The 25,802-nt window shown below is 47.8% G+C and overlaps 1 protein-coding gene across 4 annotated transcripts in view; it reads right to left on the bottom strand.

Moving 5' to 3' along the window:
* Window positions 1-25,802, bottom strand: part of LOC119957425 (phosphatidylethanolamine-binding protein 4) — a 581,902-nt gene that overhangs the window by 424,826 nt on the left and 131,274 nt on the right. For all 4 annotated transcript variants that reach the window (XR_005458803.1, XR_005458802.1, XM_038785482.1 and 1 more), the window contains exon 4: window positions 7,610-7,708. Coding sequence is in view for 2 of the 4 variants with exons in the window: in XM_038785482.1 (XP_038641410.1) it covers window positions 7,610-7,708 (99 nt within the window). In the remaining 2 variants the exon portion in view is untranslated. The remainder of the gene's footprint in view (window positions 1-7,609; window positions 7,709-25,802) is intronic.

The following is a 25,802-nucleotide window of genomic DNA, read 5'->3' as shown; positions in this document are numbered from 1 at the left end:
AGGGTTATTCATTGATTACTGTAGCTGTGTGGGGTATTTATGTTTGTTGTTGATAAAGATGCTTACTGTGTGTGTTTACAGAAATGTTAAATGAATTTGTAGAATAAACTTTGTTTTTGATTAAAAGTGCTTAAGGCCTCTGTTGAATAACACCTGAAAAGTAGTCCCTATGCTCCTCATAACGAAAAACTATAAACAGTTGTGGGTCAGGTGAACTCCATGATATACTTTGGTGTTTTCTAAACCCTGGTCCATACAGATCTCCACAAGCAGAGACCAGGCGTAAAGCAGAAATTAGGTGTAATGGCCACTCCGGGAGTCGAGGAAGCCATTGGAGCTCCCCGGATGGCCGGGGCAGTTCACTGACACTTCCCCTTGCACCTTGGCACCCAAGGTTGGCACTGTCAGGGTGTCAACTTGGCACTTCCTGGATTCCAAGCTGGCACTGACACTGGGGGGAGGGGCCATGCCCACAAAAGGGAGGTGAAGGGGGGTTATGATGGGAGTTTTCAGATGACATCATAAAGGTTGGGGCCAGGGGGGTGAAGGGAGGTTCCTGAAAAGGCGGGGGGGGGGGGGGGGGGGGGGGGGGGGGGCAGCTGAAACTCTGAGGAGCCGGTCTACTTGGGAAGTTCAGCTCTCTACTGCTGGAAAATTTTCGTGTGTGGGATAGACCTTGGAGAAAATTCCCAAGACCCCAAAAAATGACCCAGTATGGCTGAATACCGGTCTGGATCTCACTCAAAAAGCTGTGGGAAACACACTGCCAAACCCACCCAAAATGATCCTCAGTCATGTTTTGGAAGAATCGCGCCTATGGAAGCCAACATCTTCAGTGCACCGTTACAAACTCGATTTCCTTGCAACAGATTCCATCCCTTTCCTTCACAATTACTTAACACTGAAGCAGAATGTTTGCAATCTTGGTGTGATAGTTGAGATAGATAGATTCTTGATTAATAAGAAGATCAGGGGTTATGGGGAGAAGGCAGAAGAATGAGGATGAGAAACATATCAGCCATGACTGAATGGCGGAATGGCGGAGCAGACTTGATGGGCCGAGTGGCCTAATTCTGCTCCTATGTCTTATGGACTCTGAGATCGGTTTACGACCACAAATCTCCACCATCACAAAGATGGCTTCTTTCCAGGTCCATAACATTGCAAACCTCAGTTCTTGCCTCAGCTGATCTGTCGCTGAAACCATTTTCCCAGTCTTTCTTAATTCCAGACTTGATTATTCGAATGAATTCCTGGCCACGTCTGACATTCTTCCCTCTAGAAGCTTCAGGCCATGCAAAACTCTGTTGCTTGCATCCTTACTTGCAAAAGTTCTGTTCAGTCCTGGTCAAGCAATGCCTACATTTTAAAATTCTCATCTATGTATTCAAATTCCCCAATGGCATCACCCCTCTCTATTCCTGTAATCGCCTCCCGCCAAACAATACTTCAAAATATTGAATTGCGCTCTCTTGAGAATATTTGATTTTAATCGCTTCTCTATTGCTGGCTGTGCTTGCAATTGCCTCGGCCCTGAGCTTTGCCATTCCCTCCCGAAACCCTCTCGACCTCAACTCTCCTCATTGAAGTCACTCCTTAAAACCATCATCTATGACCAAGTTTTTGGCCATCTGCCGAGTAATGCCCAAAATCGCTTGGGATCAAACTTTGCTTGGGGCACTTTATATGTTAACGGTGTAACATAAATAAAACTTGTTGCTGTCGGATTGTTAAACTGTATTTTCACTCTTGAACTTGGGTTTGAATTCAGCAACAATGTTGGGGTGCATGTCTGCTCTCTCACCTGTTACTTTCTTTTTGTTGCTTTCACTTCAAGGATTTATTTCAGTCCATGTCTTACTCCACCGATGCAGTTAATCGTTCCAGAATTTGCATACCAGTTGACATTTCTTGGTTAGGGACATTGGCACGTGGCTTTCTCTCAACTTGTCAATTCTAACTGAACTACGCAGCGTGATCTGTGTGTGAACAATTTTAGGGGATCATCATTTTTTGACCTTGTGAGTGAATGCCTCGCCTCAGCTTGTTGGCTCTCCCAATGACTCAGACTAAAATACTTCACTGTGTGGAGTAATTATGGTCACAAATCCTTGTCCTTCTAATATCTGCATCACTGACCTCAAGGTTTATTTGCATACTTATAGATATATTGTGCATGGCTCCCAAAGAAAGGGATTCTGCATCTCAAAGGCAGATAGACAGCATGCCAGAGCACCTTTGATGTCACATTCCTGGTGTGATCTCTGTTGCTTGGATACAAAGGATTGTTTCAAATGAGTCTCAATGTGTACAGTCTGCTGACTGCACTGATGCTGGAGTCAAACTGCCTGCAGGAAAATTGAGTTTCTGCTCAGAAATAAATCAGAATTCTTTTGAAATCGTCCAGGATAAACAACTGTGAATGTTAAAAATTGTTCGTCAATGATTAAATGTATTCTGGAATACATTGTTAAAATAGTTCAAGAAAGGTGATGAAAGAATACCAGTTACCTACCCCAGCCAAATTTTGAAAGGATATCAATAATAATAATAATAATAATCTTCATTACTGTCACAAGTAGGCTTACATTAACAATGCAATGACGTTTCTCGTATTATGATGTACCACCGTTTTGCAGTGAAATGCATGGGTTAATAACGATGAAATTCAATAAGAAGTCTGACAACACCAGGTTAAAGTCCAACAGGTTTGTTTCAAAAAATAGCTTTCGGTTTCACCTGAGGAAGGAGCTGCGCTCCGAAAGCTAGTGTTTGAAACAAACCTGCTGGACTTTAACCTGGTGTTGTCAGACTTCTTACTGTGCCCACCCCAGTCCAACGCCAGCATCTCCACATGATGAAATTCAAGTTTATAGCACTTCAGTGATATGAAGCTCAGCAGTTAGAAAGTGCTGACCACCACTAGAAATGCTGCCAATATTCATGAGAGTCAGGCAGCATGGTTGCACAGTGATTAGTATTGCTGCCTCACGGCACCGAGGACCCGGGTTTGATCCGGGCTCTGGATCATTGTCCATGTGGAGTTTGCACATTCTCCCCATGTCTGCGTGGGTCTCACCCCCACAACCAAAAGTTGGATTGGCCACGCTAAATTGCCCCCCAAAAAATGAGAGTCACAAAGACTAAACCAACGTAAAGGCTGGGTGAACAGGTTGGCCGCTATTTGATTTCTCCATTCGCCTCCCTCCAGCACACACACACCAAAACACAAATATGGAGATGAACCTTGTTGTTGCAATTTTTTTTCTTTACTCTGCAGCTGATTGATACTACAATTTCACACTATTGTCTGAAAATAAATTTGACTTGACGAAGCAAAGGCCCAAAAGAGACTTCACACCGTGCGCCAAGTCTATCACGAGTGACCTGATTCGCTACGCCAGGTGTGATGTGGTCACACCCTCGCTGGGCATGATCCAGATAATCATATTTAAGTGATCTATTAGGCTCATTTAAATATGCGCGGCCCGTTTGAGGCCATATTCGCCCGGCTGCCAGGAGTCACCAGCTCCAAAGGTGAGGCTTCGCTCGGGTACTGGTCTCCACAAGCGGAGATCATGCATGTTGCTCACGCATAAGGCTGCACTTTTACTGCACGATTGGGCTCCATTCACCAGTGCAGGAAGAGAATGGTGCCCCGATCTTGAGACCCAACCCCCCCCCCCCCCCCCCCCCCCCCCCCCCCACTTCCCACCATCACAACTCACCTATAAGGTGGTCATCGTGCCCCCCACATCCACCTGCCATGTTGGCAGAGCTCTGGATCTTTTTACCAGTGGCAGGAACAATTGTAATTCAGCTGCCGCACTCTCTGCCCCGTCCCCATATCACATGGTGAGGCTGCCAGCTACACAGAGATTACCTCTCCCACCAACAGATCTTGCCTGTATGTCTGATTTTTCTTGCTCCCCTTCAAGTCTGCCCCAAGGCTGAGCTGCCCGCTTGTTCTGGGAGCGTCGGCAGCGGTCACCTCTCTTGATGCGCTGTAAGGGCTGAAAGTGGCTGGCACCAAGAAAAAAGCCACTGTGTTTCAGCTGCAGCTCAGGACCGGCATTTGTTCCCAAATTGGGATTTAATCCTGCTGGTAAAATCCTGGCCAGAGATTCACAGCAGCTATAAGGTGTTAAGAAACATAATAACCCTCAATGCAAGAAGAAGCTCTGCAAAAAAAGATATTTCCTTTGGTTCCAGAATTCTAAGTCATTATATGTTAATCTTTTGATTCGCTCCAAAGTTTCAGGTGTGGTAACAGACATAGCTAGTGTTGTAAACACAATATGTACAGGATATTTCTATGAAATTATTATCATATTATAGTAACTTTCAGAGCAAATATTCACAGGAATAGAAATGGCCATATGTTCAATATGTTCCTTTTTTGAATACATTAATGAAATACATTGAATTAATTACTTTTTAAAATAGAAAATACATTTTACCTTCATCTATTTCACTTCAATATTTTCCAACTCAGATTATTAAAAACACATTCTGAGGATGGTTCGCGCTGGACACCTACACCCAGAATTTCACCAACAGTGAGTTCTGAATCACAGTTGCGCCACCAAAGATGTTGGGTTGAATTAGGGTTCGGGTTTTTAAGATAAAGATAGATAGTTTTTTGAAGAATAAAGGGATTAAGGGTTATGGTGTTCGGGCCGGAAAGTGGAGCTGAGTCCACAAAAGATCAGCCATGATCTAATTGAATGGCGGAGCAGGCTCGAGGGGCCAGATGGCCTACTCCTGCTCCTAGTTCTTATGTTCTTCTGAATGTTCCGAACCTCATGCAGGTGGCTTTGGAATCTGTGGGCAGGGGGTAGGTGCAATGGGAGGAAATATGTTTCTGGCTTGTTCTGGCATGTTCCCAGTAGCTTCAGGTAGCCAATTAAGACACCGAAAAAGCAATTAACGCCGATGGTGAAAATGGAGTGAAACGTTTCCAGCACCCGGTCTCAATGCTTTGTCATGAACCCGGAAATGGAACACAGCAGTTTCACAAAGGGTGGTCTGAGCCACGAATCATGTGAGGCCTTTTATTCAGCTGACAACATTAAACTACAGTGCGAAGCAGAAGGCATGCCATTACCACTTTAAGAAGACTAGTATCTTTGCTCACGTTGCTCTTGTCGAAATGGTATCCACTGCATACAATACTGTGGGGCTGGTTTAGCACACTGGGCTAAATCGCTGGCTTTTAAAGCAGACCAAGGCAGGCCAGCAGCACGGTTCAATTCCTGTACCAGCCTCCCCGAGCAGGCACCGGAATGTGGCGACTAGGGGCTTTTCACAGTAACTTCATTGAAGCCTACTCGTGACAATAAGCGATTTTCATTTCATTTCATTTCACAGAGGGAATCGTCATGTTGTTGTTGCCACTCCTTCTGCTGGCCCCTCATCAGGGCCAACAGTGCGAAGGAGGCCATCAGCACGATCAAAGGGTTATGCTGAACAGACCTCCTGACGATGGAACCAGCTCCCAAATGCAACTTGTAAATTGCATACCTTTAAGGGAAGATTCTACCCAATGTCTCACTACAATCACTTGCAGTTTCCAAATCCAATTGAGGCTGATGACAGGCAAATTTTAATCTGTTAAATCAATCTTTTACAACTTATATGTTAGTCAATGAATTGTCATTTTCCATGTCCATCAAGGTAAGGGATTTCAGTACAGGAGAAGGAAACATGGAACAGATCTACCAATTACATTCCTAAACCCCCTACTGCACAGCACAGAGTGATTGTTTATTTCCAATTGTCACTCAGTAATCCATTATATAGAACCTTGGTAAGGCACTTGGAATATTGCGCATAATTCTGGTCACCACACTACCAGAAGGATGTGGAGGCTTTGGCACGGGTGCACAGGAGGTTTACCAGGATGTTGTCTGGTCTGGAGGGTCTTAGCTATGTGGAGAGCCTGAATAGACTCGGACTGTTTTCATTAGAATGACGGAGGTTGAGGGGTGGCCTGACAGAGGTCTAGAAGATTATGAGGGGCATGGACAGAGTGGATGGAAAGGCACTCATTTCCAGGGTGGAGGGATCAGTCACCATGGGGCTTAGGTTTAAGGTCCATGGGGCAATGTTAGGAGATGTGTGAGGCAAGTTTTTTTTATTTACAGAGGGTGGTGAGTGCCTGGAACGCGTTGCCAGGGAAGGTTGTGGAAGCAAATACATTAACAGCGTTCAAAATCCATCTTGACAAATATATGGATAGGATGGGTATGGAGAGATATGGCACTAGGAAGTGCTTAGGGTTTTGGACAAGAGTGGTATTATGACCGGTGAAGGGTTGGAGGGTCGAAGGGCCTGTTCCTGTGCTGTATTTTTTCTTTGCAAATCCAAAAACCCAGTATCAGAACTCAGCGTTAACGTTGCATCCCCGCCAGTACCCAGGCATGCCTGAGGAATCTAAAAATCCTATCAACAAATTAAATTACAAAAGAAGATTCATGATAGGAATCCACACAAGGAATCCTCATCAAAGTCCCAAAGCTGAGAGGAACTTGGAAAAACAGAGAAGACATCAGTCCAGCCCTCTTTGAGGTTGCAGAGCTAAAGAAGTAGACTTGAAGTGTGATAAGGCAGCAGAATATGACAATATCAGCCCAGAATCACATGGAGCCCCAATCTCTTGCCTGGCTGACCGGGGTTTACAAGATGGTCATAAATTCAAACACCATTCCAAAGACATGGCGGACAGCAAGTCATCGCCGTACCAAAACCCAGAAAAGACCCCATACTTGTAGCTAGCTACTGTCCAATCGCTCTCCTGTCAGTCCATATAAAATCCTTGAACGCCACATTCTTCAGCACATATCCTGAAAGGCACACGTCCTTCTTGTCGACCAAACTGGTTTACACCAAGACCATAGCACAGGAGGCAGGAATTTGGCCTCACTGCCTACGTTAAAAAAACGTGAAAGCGGGTACTGTGAACCTTGACCTCACATCTGCCTACAACACCATTTGGCACAGTAGTCTCCTTCTGAAGCTGGCACAGGCCCTCCCCCCAGGTGACTAAAAGCATCGGAATACTGTTGAATAATTGAAAATTCAGAGTTCATGGCTAATTAGTGTGTGCCTGAGTGTCCCTGGGACAGAACAAACTATGCACCACATCATAGATGAATGTCCAACACACAGACATCGCAAAGGCCTATCCACACTAAACACAGCACCCCGAAAGAAATTGCTTGGCTTAGGGACTTTGCATTCGCTATATAAATAAATGTCCTTCCCTTTCCAGAATTAAAATCACAGCTGTGATGCCTTGCCGAAGAGCATCTTAGTATAATCACCTGATTATGAGAATATTAACAACCATTATTTCTATCAGGTTCATTAACAGGAACGTTGAAGGAGATCTCACTTGTTTTACATGAGCTAAATGCATCATACGGAACGGGGAACACGGAGATAAGAAATTGTGGCTGCTGGTTGGGACAGCTGTACTCCACTAATGGAGACATCAAGCTGCTGTAAACAGTTTAGTTAAAGCACAATTACAAAAACAGATCTCAAAGCAATTTTTAAAAACATGGAACTCTGCATTGTGAATGCGTTATGATCAGACACCACTTACAAGGATGTTGGTCACCAACCAATGTCTCCAGAAACGGTATTTAGGATTTTCCTTGCTCGGGGCATCAGGATCCACCATTATTAACACGTAGTTCTTGTCCTGTTAGATAAATGTGGTGGACACAGTTAGAAGCATTACTATGCGCCAACAAACCATAAATCGCTATCGCACAACCATGCAACTTTGAAAGCTATCAGAATGGATCATGGAAATTCTCCATCTCGTGCCGCAGTTAACAGAGTAGTGAAGAAAATGGGACGTCACCCAATGCTCCAGATCCCTGCTGTATTAGGATTAGGATCAAGGTCCACACCAGCGGGAAATGGATCTTGATGACCCATTTGCATCTACTTCGCAGGCAGGGCACCATCTTCCCCGGGCGCACTTGATTCTCCTCTCCGGGAATGACATGGGTGAGAATTACTACTGCTATGGCAGCTGCAGGACTTCACTATTGGACTTTCCGTTCTAAATGGTGGCCCAATAGCGGAATTGCCAAGTGAATCCCTCACAATACTCGGCATGCATAAATTTAATGGCGTAGGATGAGGAATCGCTTCCTCATGCGAACGCAATCAGGTGCAATTCCGCTCTGGCAGGACCACACTGCTGGAATTTACAGTCTGTTCACGCCGGCGGGATCTTCCTGCCCCACCGCCTCCGGTTTCCCGGCGACAAGGGGCGAATTTAACGGGAAATCCCATTGACAACTGCGAGACCAGAAGATCCCGCTGGCTGGCTGCCTCCGCTGCTGAAAACACACGGCGGGATGCGCAGAAAATCTCACATAATCAATAAGCAGAGTTTTTGTTTTAAAATATAATTCCAAACCAAGCTTTTCCTTGCAGCTAAAAATCAGAAAATCAATGGGTGCTGGCATTTGGGTATTTGTATTTTGCAGTTCACTCACAGGCGTTATTTGCGGACATGACTGCCAGACTTCTCCAATCACAGCGATTCACTTTTCCCATCGGCAGAGCACCCCCCCCCCCCCCCCCCCCCCCCCACCCCACTGCAGTGGGTTTCCTGGCAACGGGGGAATTTACAAAGGGAATCCTACTGACAAGCGGCGGGAAGATAGAATCCCACCGCCAGTGAAAGGCACGCCACCAAGAGACGCAGCTGGGGGGGGGGGGGGGGGGGGGGCGGCACAGGGAATCCTATGCTCCGGTTACAAATAAAGCCTGTGAATTTGCAGTCCAGGTTGCCAGCTTAACCCATAATTTCACTCTCTCTCAACCTGTACCAGTCAAAATTCAATATCTAAATTCTCCAGAAGATGGAGAAATAAATATGTTGGTTTTCTGACGGATCATCTCATTTTCTCCCAGGATCAGTCTGACAATGCTTTATAAAGCGGTTCTGCAAAGTTCCCTCTGATCAGGTGCCAAATCTGCTGCTGTTTGTCCAAAAGAATATATTCCTGAAATTAAGGAGCTTACAATGTTTTTCTGTTTGCAAAGATCTGAAGGACATTCATTCTGGTTATGACAATTTTTTTTTTGAAAACAAATGGTCCTTCTTTGGTTGAGATTTTTATTTTTGTTTCAATATTTTAAATTGAGGTCTGCAAACACCCAAAGTTGTGCATTTACCTGTTCGTGTTTAACTGGGTCTCCAACCATGATTGACAACCAACATTTTGCCAAAACTATTGAAATTCAGTGGCATGTCCAATCAACAGAAACAAAAACGTGGAGGGTGCATTTAAATCAGGTTTCAGGAACAGTCAAGGAACTTGTGATTCAAATCGGATCATGTCATCTCTTCCTTCCTTTCACCCAGTGATAAAATGTCTATCTTGCACTTGGCAAGCCTTCAAGCTGAAAAGCAAGGAATGTATTGAGTGCGAGTGCAACATCAGTACATTTCTTTCTTTCTCTGATTCTCTTCTCCATGTTCCTAGTAGTTCTGAACATTCAAAGGCTTTCTTAATCACATCACCTTTCTTTTGTTCACTCTCCACCTGTGTGTGGAAGAGAAAGATGTATTTTTTTTTCCCCAAGGTTGTTGAGTGAGACATTGATTCAGGTGAAATAAATCTGTTGAAAATGCAGCAAGCAGCAATGAATGTAAACCCATTATTCTTTCAGCAGCAGGTGGAATTGCAAAACATGACCCAAGTTCAATTAGGTTCTGCCCAAAGACACGGTCAGCTACCACCTGATCAGGCATTTAGCCATTCAGTCTGCAATGTCATTCTTTATGGTCGTTTTCATGTCTCATTATCAGTTGATCCATCATAATTACCATGAGTAATCCAATATAATTGGTCATATAGAAGCACTGAATAAATCTCCAATTAACCACACCATCTTAGACTGTGAAATGCCACTTCATTACCTTGAAATGAATCAAGAACATTTACAAACCTTTGAGGATGCAAACAACTTGGAATTGCAAGGTTTTTTTAGAAAACCTTGTTGTGATAAAATCAACTTGGAAAATATTATATTTTGGTGCTCCTCAAAGCAAGAGTTAATGCCAGAGATTTGAAATGTTGCCAATTTAGCACCAAGCCATCCAGGCTGGGGTTATTAATCCTCGAGCAAATTACACATCACACAACTCCTGATCTATTCAAGAGGATGTTGTCTGACGGTGCAGGCAAACATCCCAAATGCATTACCCCCATGCTTGCTCTGCGGCAGTGCTCAAGCATCAGGATTAGGGTTGATGTAATCGGTTATGTAGGATTCTCCCAAGAAACTTGTAAAATATAGAAAATCTTATTCAGCCCGAAACCCAAAAGAACACTCCCCAATTTTCTAAGTAACAATAAAAAAACTTTTTTCACACTAACCATTTTAACCATTGGTTTGACTGATAGATTGGCAATTTGTGCTGCAGATACATTTAAATTTCAACAAGAATATCTGAACTTATTTTACACAGAATCTCTGCAGTTAGGAGCAGCGCATTTTAATTGCATCATTCTGGGCAGAGTTTTGTCCTCGATCCCAGAATACAGCATACTAACTCAGTCTCTTGGGCAGCACAGTGTGATGATATGATTTGCATACCTGTCTGCCATTGGGGCAGAACACCGGCTTACCATTGGCCCTGGTCGGTCATGTGCCTCTCGACCGATTGGCCAAGAGGCTGAGTTAACCACGCCTCCATTACCGAGGTATAAATAAACAAACACCCGGTGATCGTCCATTCCATTGTAGACGATCGCAGAGCTGTGTTCTAGTTTATTAAAGCCTGACTTTTGTAAAGCACTCGCCTCTCGTACAATTGATGGCACATCAATTTAATAGACTACGACTTTGAAGATGGAGTTCCGCATCAAGCCCGAATGCCTCCGCATCAGCCCGCAAACTCCGAACTCTGCAGAACTTTTCCAACTCTGGCTGACATGCCTTGAAGGGTTCCTGGCATCTACAACCACCCCCCCTCCGGGGCACAGAAGCTGCACGTCCTCCACTCCAGCGTGGGTATCGACGTCTACGCAATAATCAAAGAAGAAACGACTTATGACGAAGCTATACTAAAGCTAAAGGGACAATTCATCAAACCAGTCAACAGGGTATTCGCCCGACATCTGCTGGCCACCAGACGGCAGCTCCCCGGTGAGTCACTCAACCAATTTTACCGGGCCCTCCATACCCTGGGGAGGAATTGCTCCTGCGTCGCAGTCTCAGCTACGGAGCATATGGAACTACTGATCAGAGACGCTTACGTGGCTGGGATGCAGTCCCCCACTATCCGCCAGCGGATGCTGGAGAGAGACGACCTCAGCTTAACTGAGACACTGACCCTCTCCTCCTCTCTGGAGGTCGCTGATCAAAACGCCCGCGCCTATGACCCCAGCCAGGCCTCCTGGCACGCTTCCCAACCGCCACCCGCCGCTCCCGACCTCCCTCAGGCCTGTGCCGCGGGACGCCCCGACAAGTCCGCGGGGCCCCGCTGCTACTTTTGCGGGTTCGCAAAACACCCTCGCCCGCGCTGCCCAGCCCGCTCCGCCCTCTGTAAGAGCTGCGGGAAGAAGGGCCACTACTCCACGGTCTGCCAGGCCAAAACGGTGGCTGCGGCGCTTCTGGACGCCACGCAACGCTCTCCCCCCCCAACCCCAGGCCCCCGCGCCTGGCCTGCTCGCCTCTCTCTCTCCTCCGGGCACTCCTGGTCCCCTCCTAGCCACCGCGCAACACTCTCCCCCCCCCCGCCCCCAGGCCCCCGCGCCTGGCCTGCTCGCCTCTCTCTCTCCTCCGGGCACTCCTGGTTCCCTCCTAGCCACCGCGCAACACTCTCCCCCCCCCCCCGCCCCCAGGCCCCCGCGCCTGGCCTGCTCGCCTCTCTCTCTCCTCCAGGCACTCCTGGTCCCCTCCTAGCCACCGCGCAACACTCTCCCCCCCGCCCCCAGACCCCCGCGCCTGGCCTGCTCGCCTCTCTCTCTCCTCCGGGCACTCCTGGTCCCCTCCTAGCCACCGTGCAACACTCTTCCCCCCCCCCCACCCGCCCCCAGGCCCCCGTGCCTGGCCTGCTCGCCTCTCTCTCTCCTCCGGGCACTCCTGGTCCCCTCCTAGCCACCGCGCAACACTCTTCCCCCCCCCCCCAGGCCCCCGCGCCTGGCCTGCTCGCCTCTTTCTCTCCCCCGGGGCCGCTCCAGCGCACCGAGCTCCTCCCAGCTCGCGCCCCGGCGGCCGACCAGCGCGTCTCTCCGGGCCCTCCCGGTCTCTGCCTGCCCGCCGTGCGAGTCCTCCCCCCCCCCCCCCCCCCCCACCCCCGGGCCCCGGCGCCCGACCTGCGCGCCTCTCCGGGCCCTCCCGGTTCCTGCCTGCCCGCCGCGCGCGTTTCCCCCCCCCCCGCCCCCCGCGCCTGGCCTGCGCGCCTCACCTCCCCCACTCACAGCCGCTCCACTCGGCTCGCCGGCACCGCTAGCCCCGCCCCCACCGACCACGAGGGCCCCACGGGCGCCGCCATCTTGGGGCGCCGACTCCACGTGCGGCTCCTGGGTGCCGCTATCTTGGGATCCCGACTCCACGTGCGGATCCTGGCCACCACCTTCCGGGACTGGCACGCAAGGTTCTTCTAACATCGACTCGGACGGCGACGACGGACACGGATTTTCTCCACGGCTCGCGGCCATTCAGCTCGACCAGTCACGTCCACGCACGCTCGCCAAAACGACAACGCTGATCCACCTCAACGGCCACGAGACGGGCTGCCTGCTGGACTCCGGGAGCATGGAAAGCTTTGTTCACCCTGACACGGTAAGATGCTGCGCGCTCCCTGTCCATCCGGTAACACACAAAATCGGGTTAGCATCAGGTTCGCACTCCGTCCACATCACCAGGTGCTGCATCGCGGACCTCACGGTCCACGGGAAGGTTTTTTAAAATTATAAATTCCTTGTCCTCCCCGACCTTTGCGCACCGGCACTCCTAGGACTGGACTTCCAGTGCAACCTGCAGAGCTTGACCTTCCAATTCGGCGGCCCTATACCCCCCTCACTGTCTGCAGCCTCGCGTCCCTCAAAGTGGACCCCCCCTCCTTGTTTGCTAATCTCATCCCGATTGCAAACCCGTCGTGACACGGAGCAGACGGTACAGCGCTCAGGACCGGTCCTTCATCAGGTCCGAGATCCAGAGGTTGCTGACGGAAGGGGTCATCGAGGCCAGCAACAGTCCCTGGCGAGCCCAAGTGCTGGTGGTCCGGACTGGGGAGAAAAACCGGATGGTCATCGACTATAGCCAGACCATCAACCGGTTTACGCAACTGGACGCGTATCCCCTCCCCCGTATTTCCACCATGGTAAACGAGATCGCAAAATACAAGGCCTTCTCCACTGTGGACCTTAAGTCCGCTTATCACCAGCTCCCCATCCGCGCGAGTGACCGCAAGTACACTGCGTTCGAGGCTGATGGACGCCTCTACCACTTCCTTAGGGTTCCATTTGGTGTCACAAATGGGGTCTCGGTCTTCCAACGGGAGATGGACCGAATGGTCGACAGTTACGGTTTACAGGCTACCTTCCCGTATCTTGATAATGTCACCATCTGCGGCCACGACCAGCAGGACCATGACACCAACCTCCAGCAATTCCTCCGGACCGCTACACTCCTTAACCTCACATACAGTAAGGATAAGTACGTGTTTAGCACCGACCGTCTAGCCATCCTCGGCTACGTAGTGCGGAAAGGAGTGATAGGCCCCGACCCCGAACGCATGCAACCCCTGATGGAACTCCCTCTCCCCAATACCCCCAAATCCCTCAAACGCTGCCTGGGGTTCTTCGCATACTACGCCCAATGGGTTCCCAACTACGCGGACAAGGCCCGTCCCCTCATTCAAACCACGACCTTCCCGCCGTCGACAGAGGCCTCCCAGGCCTTTAGCCGCATCAAAGCGGACATCGCAAAGGCCACGATGCGCGCCATCGACGAGTCCCTCCCCTTCCAGGTCGAGAGTCACGCATCAGAAGTTGCTCTGGCGGCCACCCTGAACCAAGCGGGCAAATCCGTGGCCTTCTTCTCCAGAACTCTCCAGGCTTCCGAACTCCGCCACCCCTCTGTGGAAAAGGAAGCCCAGGCCATAGTCGAAGCGGTGCGACATTGGAGGCACTATTTGGCCGGCAGGAGGTTTACCCTCCTCACAGACCAACGGTCAGTAGCCTTCATGTTTGATAATGCACAGAGGGGCAAGATCAAAAATGACAAGATTTTACGGTGGCGGATCGAATTGTCCACGTACAACTGTGATATCTTGTATCGTCCTGGGAAGCTCAATGAGCCTCCTGATGCCCTGTCCCGCGGTACCTGCGCCAGCGCGCAGATGGACCGCCTCCGCTCCCTCCACGCGGACCTCTGCCATCCAGGGGTGACCCGCCTCTACCATTTCATTAAGGCCCGCAACCTGCCTTTCTCCATCGCGGAAGTCAGGTCAGTAACCCGAGACTGCCACATCTGCGCTGAGTGCAAACCGCACTTCTACCACCCCGAGCGCGCACACCTGATCAAAGCATCCCGCCCCTTTGAACGTCTCAACATTGACTTCAAGGGGCCCCTTCCCTCTAACAACCGCAACATTTACTTCCTGGTGGTAATTGACGAATTCTCCCGCTTCCCCTTCGCCATTCCCTGCCCAGACATGACCACATCGACCGTCATTAAGGCACTCCTCTACGTCTTCTCCCTGTTCGGCTACCCCACGTACATTCACAGCGATCGGGAGTCCTCCTTTATGAGCGACGAGCTGCATCAATTCCTGCTCGACAGGGGCATTGCCTCTAGCAGGACGACCAGCTATAACCCTCGGGGTAACGAGCAGGTCGAGCGGGAGAATGGTACCATCTGGAAGACCATACTACTGGCCCTCCGGTCCAGAGATCTCCCTATTTCCCGATGGCAAGAGGTTATCCCCGATGCCCTACATTCTATCCGCTCACTCCTCTGTACCACAACTAATCAGACACCTCATGAACGTCTTCTTGTTTTCCCCAGGAAGTCGTCCTCCGGATCCCCTCTCCCGACATGGCTGGCCGGCCCCGGACCCATCTTGCTCCGGAAGCATGTGCGGGTGCACAAGTCCGACCCGTTAGTGGAACAAGTCCAGTTACTCCACGCTAACCCGCAGTACGCGTATGTGGAGTACCCCGACAGTCGACAGGACACGGTCTCCCTCCTGGACCTGGCACCCGCCGGCGTGCGGCCTTCCCCCCCCCGACCCCCCCTCTGATTTTTTCCCCCCAGCACCCCACTCAGGTTCCCCCTTCCCCATCCATGGCGTCTCCACAGCCAGCTCGGGTGACGGAGACTGTTCAAGGATCATCGCTCCCGGACTCCAGGACGTCAGCGGAACCACCACCATCGGCCGACCCGACGTCAACTCCTCCACTGCGGCGGTCTGCCAGAACGTCACGGGCCACAAAAAGACTGATCGAATCGTTCTAAATTTCGACAGCTCCATGGACTTTTGTGTACATACCGCTTCTTGTCTGGGCCAGTGGGAAGCACCCAAATTCGTTAAGAGAAAGGAAGGAAAATTTTATACTCCCGGCTGCTACTCATATCATCAGGTCTCTCCCCCCCCCCACCCCCCACCCCACCCCGGCTCTCGTTCATACCCCCCCCTCCGGCTTCCTTCTCCGCAAGGGGTGAACGTGATGATATGATTTGCATACCTGTCTGCCATTGGGGCAGAACACCGGCTTACCATTGGCCCTGGTCGGTCATGTGCCTCTCGACCGATTGGCCGAGAGGCTGAGTTAACCACGCCTCCATTACCGAGGTATAAATAGACAAATGCCCGGCGATCGTCCATTCCATTGTAGACGATTGCAGAGCTGATTTCTAGTTTATTAAAGCCTGACTTTTGTAAAGCACTCGCCTCTCGTACAATTGATGGCACATCACACAGTGGTTAGCACTTCTGCCTCACGGCGTCCAGGTCTCAGGTTCGATCCCGGCTCTGGGCCACGGTCCGTGTGGAGTTTGCACATTCTCCCCATGTTTGTGTGGGTTTCACCCCCACAACCCAAAGATGTGCAGGGTAGGCACGCTAAATTGCTCCTTAATTGGAAAAAGTGAATTGGGTACTCTAAATTTATTTTTTAAAATACTGACAGTCTCGTTGTCACATCTTGTGTAAAAGCAATCATGAGTCCATACTTATTTCTCACAAAGGAAAAAGGTATATTGTAAACAAGCGTTCGTGTCAGCTTTGGCTCAGTGGTACCATTCCTGCCTCTGAGTCACAAGGTTCTGAATTCAAGTTCCATTCCAGGGCTTGAACAAAAATATCTACACCAGCCTTCGTTCCTTCCCTCCCTCCCTTGATGTTCCTCTCCTGTTTCCTTAAATTCACCTGGATCACCTTCCTTGCTGAATAAGCTTCAGAATATAATCAAATATTTAGCCTTCGACTTTAAATAGTGGAACTGCCTGTTCCACTATTTAATCAGATTTTGGGCGACCTTATTTCCATGAACCCTGCTTCATTCCATATCTCTGAAAACCCTTTCCTAACAGAAATCTATTAATCTTACTTTTGAAATGTTCACTGTCCCCAGCTTCAAAGGATTGAGGGAAAGGTGTAGAAATACTTTGCTGCTGTGGTAGAATTTCGGACTTTGAGTCAGAACTCCCAGTGAGTGGAGATTCTAAATTCGGCACTGATAGCCAATCGAGTACTCGTGCCTGTACCCCAACCTCATAGTATGGTTTGTGAAAACTAATAGAACCCTCCTGCCATTTAGGACTAACCGTCAAGTACTGGGATGAATATGGTCTGACAGGCTATTAATGTTGTGACCTGTCAGACTGCTGATCCTTTCACAACCTCGCTTTGTTTTCCAAAAGAAGAATATGGTGGTATGGACCGGAATTCTCCATTCGTGCTGCTGAGATCGGCAATCCCGATCGGCTGGAGAATGGAGCACGGGCTCTGTGCCAGGCGGCAGACCCACTGCCATTCTCTGCTCCCCTGCTGCCAACTGCAGCACGCTACCTGCCCCACACCGACAAGGATATACAAAAAGGCAATCTTAATCAATTTGAATCTGCTTAACATCCGGGAGCCATGTGGCCGTGATTTGTTGCAAGTCTTTATAAACAGGTGTAGCCACCTAGGGTGGCCACGTCCCGATTATAAAATGGACACTTGCAGAGAATGAAGGGAAAAATGGACAATGCTGAGAAAGCAAGCATGCTCCTGGTTGTTGCATGTGCGTCTTGAACATGCCAGGAATCATCGAGTGTACCAGGATGAAGCCGTCATGCACACCTTCTGGGTATCGGACGCAGACACGTATGATGCGCAGCTCATGGTCACACTCCAGCAGCACATTCATCAAGTGGAACCCTTTTGGTTTGTGTCGAGTGGCATGTCATCTGCAGGTGCTTGTAGGGAGACATGCATCCCGTCGATCACCCCCTGGACCCGGCACATGTCGGTGATGGTGGTGAACCCCACTGCCCAGGCATCCTGGTGGGATGTATTTAGCGGCCTGGGCAGAGAGGCCGACGTGACAGCGAGGATGTATCTGTGCACCGAGGTCTGTGAGACCCTGGACAGGTCCTCACTCAGCACCTGGAAGGAGCCCGTGGCACAGACATTCAGGGCAACCGTCACCTTGACTGCCATTAGGACCAAATGTCCTCCCCCTTACACCCGTGGTGCCAGGTGTGCCATCATCTGGCAGATATAAGAACATAAGAACAAGGAGCAGGAGTAGGCCATCTGGCCCCTCGAGCCTGCTCCACCATTCAATTAGATCATGGCTGATCTTTTGTGGACTCAGCTCCACTTTCCGGCCCGAACACCATAACCCTTAATCCCTTTATTCTTCAAAAAACTATCTGCCTTTACCTTAAAAATATTTAATGAAGGAGACTCAACTGCTTCACTGGGCAAGGAATTCCATAGATTCACAACCCTTTGGGTGAAGAAGTTCCTCCTAAACTCAGTCCTAAATCTACTTCCCCTTATTTTGTAGCTATGCCCCCTAGTTCTGCTTTCACCCGTCAGTGGAAACAACCTGCCCGCATCTATCCTATCTATTCCCGTCATAATCTTATTTAATTTAATTTCATTTAATAGATGCTCCAGCTTGTCAGCCTCTCGAACCTAATCCCGACCTCAGCAAATACATTTATATTTACACATCCAGTTAGCCATTTTACGTACTGTGAATCGCTCCTCGCCAACGCGCTCAGCGGCAGCTTGAACTTGCTGTGATCCTCTGATCGTGGGAAAACTTAGACAGCCGAACAAAGCATCCCGGCCAAGGAAACAACTGTGTACACCTATCGACCTATGGACAGGAATCTTGCTGATGCATGTCTGGTAGCGACATGTACAGCATACACGTGTTCACTGTGCACATTAGAGTTTGCACATTCATTTTTAAAAGTCAAACTTGGGATGTCTGTTTCTTTTTTTGCATCTTGTTCATACACAGTACTGTTAGGATAACGGTCCAGACCCCAGCATTTGTGAGGACACCGCACAAGAAACCCAAACAATTATTTTAAATGTGTAAAACTGTAATGAAAGGATGTTTCACCCCAGGAGTCACTGATCTGACCAATAGGTATCTTTTATGTTAAAACAAACTTTAATTTAAACCCTGAATTAACAACATTAACATCAAAGAAATAGCTTTGCAATTATCAGTTAAGCAGTTTTTAAACAGAAGGAACAACTTCAACTTACTATCTATACCTGCTCCTCACTCCAATTCAGCAATCCAATGCAGTTCAAATGCCACTTATTAATAAAGTTAACAAACAGATTACTTGCTTAGTTAGTTAGACCTTTGGAGAGAGAGAGACCCTTTCAGGAGCAGAATCAGTACATTCCTGCTCAACCAAACAGCATTTGGCAAACCTGCCATCCAATCTAAAATCATTCTGTCTTGTCAAATTCAAATCCTGTGGCAAACTGCCAAAAACTACAGACAGTAGCTTTGCTCCTCGTATTAATTCCATCGCTGTATCCCACTAAGATGTCACATGACCTGCTTAGCTTGGACTAAATACAACCTCTCATAAATTATCTATTATCCAGGGAATTTCCAGCGATCATAACAACATCCCGTTAGTCCGCTACATGTAAACAAGCAAATGGTTCGAATCAATCATGCCCGCATCTTTTACAACTTCTTAATTACAGCTTTGGCAGACACACAGTCTGGGTGCCTTAACTAAGGCTCTTTAATAATATTACTGCAACAAATGTATACCTTACCCCAGTCTTTTAAAAACCTTACTGCACCAGATGCAAAATACAACACATCTACCAAGTTCTTACATTCATCACAATAAATGCAAATGCTATTCGTGCAAAAAAGCACACTAATTCAGGCGAAAATAAATTCTTTGCCTGTCCCAACAGCCTTTTGTTGGTCACGGGAATGATTTTAGGCTGCAACGACTGAAAGGCCAAGAGTACAATTTTTTGTACAACAACACACATTCAGTTGAGAACAAGAATGTCTTCCTGCTGGTGAGATAACAGCACACATTTTACTGGTATAGATTTGTGTTGCATGAAGTCTAAACATTTTGTGGGCACAACATATTGTGTGAGTAAAACTTCACAGTATTAATGACTGACTGCCGGCAATCTGCTAAACCATATGATGAGTTGATCATTTGACATAAAACAGTGTCAGCTTTGCCACTTTTCTAGTAACAGGACGAGACAAGACTGGGAACCTCTCTGCATGCACTGTGCGCAATTAATCGCAGATTAATTAAGCACTCTCAGTTTGGACTTTTGGCAGAACACTACATAAAAATTAAAACTGCCCTTCGCAGTATTCTCTGGTGTGTCAAAAATCATGTACAAGTTACGGATCGTTTCATGCTGAGTCGAACAACTTGGACATGTTTTTAACTTGATGTGGAGTTGCCATTTTGTTATAAACAGGAAGTGACTTATTTCCAGATTTTAAAGCTGCAATGAAATATGAGAGAAAAAATGTGCTAAATATATCAAGCCTGTTCTTTATGCAAATCATGTGCAATCAAAGTTATCATGAGCTCCACCCAAGTCAATAAATCTTCAGTTGCACGTTTTGGATAAATAGTCAAGGAACCCAATTGCAGACAATTAACTCATCTCTCCGAAGTCATTATTTAATGCTGATCTGCTGCTCTTCACAGACATACGTGACCAACCACTAACTCTATCCCAGAAGCCTTGGACTACTCTCCCTCAGAGCATTTGATCATCCCAATTCTTTCATTTTTATATGTTCGCTGTCAGGTTGTGGGTGACATTGGGAAGATTTAGCATTTGTTGTCTTTTCCTCATTGGTGTCAAGTGGGGGTGGTGAGCCTTCTCCCTGAACTGCTGCAGTCTACAGAACCACAGGAAAGTTATGGTGCAGAAAGAGGCCATTTAGCCCATTAAGGAAACAATCCGAGCCTATCTAAACTCTCCTCATAGTTGCAATTTTTTAAACCTCGGCAAGATTCTTGTAAATCGCCTCTGCATTCTCTCCACAGCAATTATGTCTTTCCTGTAACGTAGTGATCAGAACACAAAACTCCAGCTGTTGCCTGACCAGCATTTTATAAAGTTCCATCACTGCACCCCTACCTTTGTATTCAATCGCCCAATGTGCTTTCTTTACCACGGTGTCCACCTGTCCTGCCACCTTCAGAAACCTGTGGACATGTACTCCAAGGTTTCTCACTTCCTCAACCCCTCTCAATATTTTTCCCTTTATATCCCGTTGCATTGTTTGCCCTTCCCAGTTGCATTTTCTCACAGTTTTCCATCTTGAATTCCATTTGCCACCTCTCTGCCCATCCAACAAACAACTGATATAATTCTGGAGTTGACAGCTATCGGCATGAATTCTCCGACCGCTCGCTGGTCCCACTGGCAGCGCCCCCCCCCCCCCCCCCCCCCCCGCCTGTGGGTTTCTTGGCAGTGTTGGGTGGCTACAATAGGAATTCCCATTGACAGCGACGGTAGCAGAGAATCCCGCCACCAGGGAACGGTACGCTGCCCACTGCAGCTGAGAAACATGCAGCTAGGGGACTGGAGGATCCCATCCATCCTCTTCACTTTCAACTACAAGGCCAATTTTTGTGTGCTCTGCAAGTTTCCCAATTCTGCCATCCACATTTAAGACTAAATTATTAACATTTACAACAAACAGCAAAGGCTCCAAAAGTGGAACTCCACTGGAAAGTGTTTTCCATTCACAAAACATGCATTGATTGGTTTTGTTTCCTGTCAATTTTGGATTCACCCTGCCATCTTCCCCTGTGTCTTAGGAGATCTATTTTTTCTCAAAACCTGCCATGTAGGACCTTGTCAAATTCCTTACATGAAATCCATGTGGACAATTACCACTGCACGACCCTCATCAATCCTCCTTGTTACTTCCTCAAAAAACTAGCAACTAGTAAGTGAGACATGATCTTCCTCTGACAAAGCCTTGGTGAATGATGCATCCGCAATGTCTGGGAATACAATAATGATAAGAAGCAGTATGTGGAACTGATTATGATGGTCGATTGTAAATTAATGTTCCGTGGCATTGCTCCTCTTGTTCTTCTGGGTTGGAGAGGTCACAGGTAAGCGACTTTGGAAACAATTCTGCTGAGTTACATACTTTCTGTAGACTGTGCATACTACAGCCACAATTCACTCATGATGAACATGGGGGGCAGGTGAAACAGATGGGTGAGGGAGAGTCTTAAATAAAATGGCAAAAGTGCTTTTTCAAACATACTCTCAAGGATAGTATCAGTTGGGGGCAGCATGGTGCCACCGAGGTCCCAAGTTCGATCCCGGCTCTGGGTCACTGTCTGTGTGGAGTTTGCACATTCTCCCGGTGTTTGCGTGGGTTTCGCCCCCACAACCCAAAAATGTGCAGGGTAGGTGGACTGGCCACACTAAATTGCCCCTTAATTGGAAAAAATGAATTGGGTACTCCAAATTAATTTTTTAAAAGGATAATATCAGTCTTCTCTTGTGTCCTTCTGGCTGAAATCCTGCACACAAGCATAAATAATTATGTGGCTCTCTCTGAAAAGGGTTAACTGGCACAGCTTCAATTGTATTAGCTGACAGTCTATTTTGTAGATCCATGACCAGGAAAATAAATTGCTTGGGAACAGCTGTAAGCCATTCAGCCCATCAGGCATGGTCTAGGTTTCAATTTCATTATGGTTGACTTGCACCAAGTTCCTTCACCCACCTTTGCTCCAAACACCTTGATGAGCTTGAAAAACCCACTTATCTCTTTCCTGTGTGCACCAATTATCAATCTCCATAGTCTTTTGGGAGAGTGTGACTGCCTCTTTTTGCCTCTTTTATTGCCTCGTCTGATAAAAATGCTTTGGTTTTGTTGCTGAATCAAGCTCTAATTTTAAGACTATGTTCCATTTTTTTCCTCACCAGAGGAAACAATTTCTCCACCACTGCCCGTTCAAATCCTTTTCGCATTTTAAATACCTCAATCAAATCACTCCTCATTTTTTTATGCACAAGGGAATGCAAGCCAGGTTTATTCAATTTGTCCTCATAACGTAAATTCATTTCATTTGTCTGGTGAATCTGCTCTGCACGCCTTTCAAGGTCGCATATTCCCCCTCAGGTGAAGTGCCCAAACGTGAACTCAATCCTCCAAATGGAGTCTGACCAAGACTCTACAACTGAAGCACAACTTCACTCTATTTTGTATACAAACCCCCTGGAGACGAAGGCAAACATTCATTAGCCTTTTTGATTGCTTTTTATACCTGTCTACAAGCTTTAATGTGTGAAATTGGGCTTGCAAGTCTTTGTTCCTTTATATTTCTTAATTTCTCACACTATTAGAAAGTACTCTGCCTTCTCAGGTCCAAAGTGGACGACCTTACACTTGCCCAGAGTGAACTCCATCTTCGCCCAGTTATTTTCAAATCACTTAACTGTCCATATCCCTTGCAACTTCCTACCCCCATACTTTCTGTCTCGCCTAACTCCAGGTCATTTTTCTGATCTCTGGTCTTGTTTGAAACTTGTTAATTTAAATCCCGTTTCCTCTATTGACACAGGCCAAATCGAGTAGAGTGCTTACATCAACTTCATCTATGTCTCGCAGCATCTAAAACTTAGATCATGACCTCCCATTGCTTTCAATGGAAGAAATAATGAGGTGGAAAAAAGTTAATGTACTGTGAATCCCTGAGTTAAGTGAGACTCATTGTTTGGGGCAAAAATGGGTTGCTACTTTTTCAAAAGAGAAAATCTGTGTTTTTTCTCTCTCAAACACAAGTTCTTGGCTGAAATGGTCTATTAGTCGAGTTCCTGACCTCAGACAGAGAAACCTATCTGGAGAGACAGCAAGCAAAGGCAAGATATTTCCCTTAAATGAGCCATTATAATTTGAGTTACTCAAGCACAGAGGTTTAGGTCATTAAAGAAAAGTGCTGGCATGAGAGTGCTGTGCAGCCAGGATATTCTTTGGGGGAGGTGGGATAGAAGGTATTGATTTTTTTTTAAAGAGTGAGTTTCACAAAATCCTAAGTCGCAGCAGTTTAACTTTATTCACACTTGAAGCACATTTTGCAAAGAACAATCCAGTAAATATTTTAAAGCACGATTATACAATAAATGAATAAGACTTAAACTTAAACAAAAAAGGTTCGCCTTCTTCTCATTTCTACTTTGGTTAATTAGTAGACTATTAGCTAAAGTACAGGACAGTCTGTTCTGAATCATTTTACTCTATTTAATCTCCTCCACAGTCAAATGCTTTTGAAACTATCAAGAAAGACTGATAATAGACAGTGGTATGCTGACGACAAATAACACAATAAACAAAATTCAAGACAAAATTAGATGATTATTAATTTGCGAAGTGGTCCTGGTGCAGGTTATGAGGTTGAATATGGGGTACGATATGTGAAACAAAGCCTGCAACATAACTAAAGAAGGTGCAAAATAATAATCCATTATTCTGCATCATCTGATAACATGGGCCCATTGTAACATGATATGGCAACTGTGGTTCTGTATAGGCAGCACCCTTGCCTCAGATGATTGTGGGTTTACCTCCAACTCCATGACTTTAAATGATGGGGGTGATTTTGAGCCTGCGTTGGCTGTCGGTGTAAACACTGACTTGGGCCCAAAACCAGCCCCCGCCTCCCCAAAAAGAGTCGGGGAACGAGATTCTCGGCAGCAAGATCTTGCTGGCGATTAAGCACCACTTACAACTGCAGACTGGTTGGCTGATCGATTGGAATGTCTCCATATGGAGAAGGTCAAGTACATCATCTGAGGGTCGGAAGAAGCCTTCCTCAAAGACCCGGCAGAAGATGGCGCAGGAGCGAGGCGACTTTCTGCGAGCTCTCCCCAACAGATTAACTTTTTACTTAACTTCTTTCACGCGAGTTCACTTCAGCCATTATCACAGTGGTCAACATCCCACCCCAGGCAGAAGTGAGGGAGGCGCTGGACGAATGGTGCACAGTTATAAACAACTACAAAACAGAACACCCGGAGGCCTTGTGCATCGTGGCCAGAGACTTCAACAAGGCCAAACTCAAGAGTGTACTGCCAAAATTCCACCGGCACATCTCCTGTCCCACCAGGGACGCTCTTGACCACTGCTACTCAAAAATCAAGGGCACCTACCGTTCCATCCCCCGACCGCACTTTGGGAAATCAGACCATAAGACGGTGCTCCTTCTCCCGGCACACAAGCAGAAACTCAAGCAGGAGAATCCAGCTAAGAAGGTCGTGCAGTGCTGGTCTGATGAAACAGAAGAGCTCTTACATGACTGCTTAGAGACAGTGGACTGTTCCATATTTAAGAACTCCGCGACAAACTTAAATAAGTATGCCACGACCGTCACAGATTTCATCAGCAAATGTGTGGACGACTGCATGCCGAAGAAAGCGGTACGTACGTTCCCGAACCAGAAACCAGGACCAGGATTCTCCCCTACCCGGCAGGGCGGGGGGTCCTGGCGTTGTGGAGTGGCGGGAACCACTCCGGCATCGGACCTCCCCAAAGGTGTGGAATTCTCCGCACCTTTAGGAATAGGCCCACGCTGGAGTGGTTTCCACTCCGCCAGCCGGCGCGAACGGCCTTTGGCGCCCCGCCAGCCAGGGCCAAAAGGCCTTCGCCGGCCGGCAGAAGTGCGCGCATGCACCGGAGCGTCAGTGGCTGCTGACGTCATCCTGGCGCATGCGCGGGGGAGGGAGTCTCTTCCGCCTCCGCCATGGTGGAGACCGTGGCGGAGGCGGACAAAAAAGAGTGCCGCCACGGCACATGCCCGCCCGCCGATCGGTACCCCCCGGGGCCAGATCACTCAGCGCCCGCCGGGGTGCCAATCCCGCTAGCACCAGATGTGCTTTGATTCCCGCCAGCGGGAAAGGCCTGTCAGCGGCGGGACTTCGGCCCATCGCGAGCCAGAGAATCGTCACATTAGATCTGATCCATTAGTTGTGGAATCACTTAGCTTTGTCTCTCACTTGCTGCTTTTTCTGAGCTGTAGCTTCAACAGGTTGATACCTCATTTGTCGGTGTGCCTGGTGCTGTTCCTGGCAAGCCCTCTTGCATTCTTCATTGAACCAAGGTTGATACCCTGGCTTGGTGTTAATGGTATAATGGGGGGCATGCTGGACCGTGAGGTGACAGATTGTAGTTTAATTCAATTTTGCTGCTGCTGATGGCCCACAGCACCTCATGATTGCCCACTCGTGTTGCTAGGTCTGTTCAAAATCTATCCCA

Source organism: Scyliorhinus canicula, chromosome 26 (genome assembly GCF_902713615.1).
Source record: "Scyliorhinus canicula chromosome 26, sScyCan1.1, whole genome shotgun sequence".
In the NCBI taxonomy this organism is placed as follows: Eukaryota; Metazoa; Chordata; class Chondrichthyes; order Carcharhiniformes; family Scyliorhinidae; genus Scyliorhinus; species Scyliorhinus canicula.
This window is presented reverse-complemented; position numbering and strand designations above follow the sequence as displayed.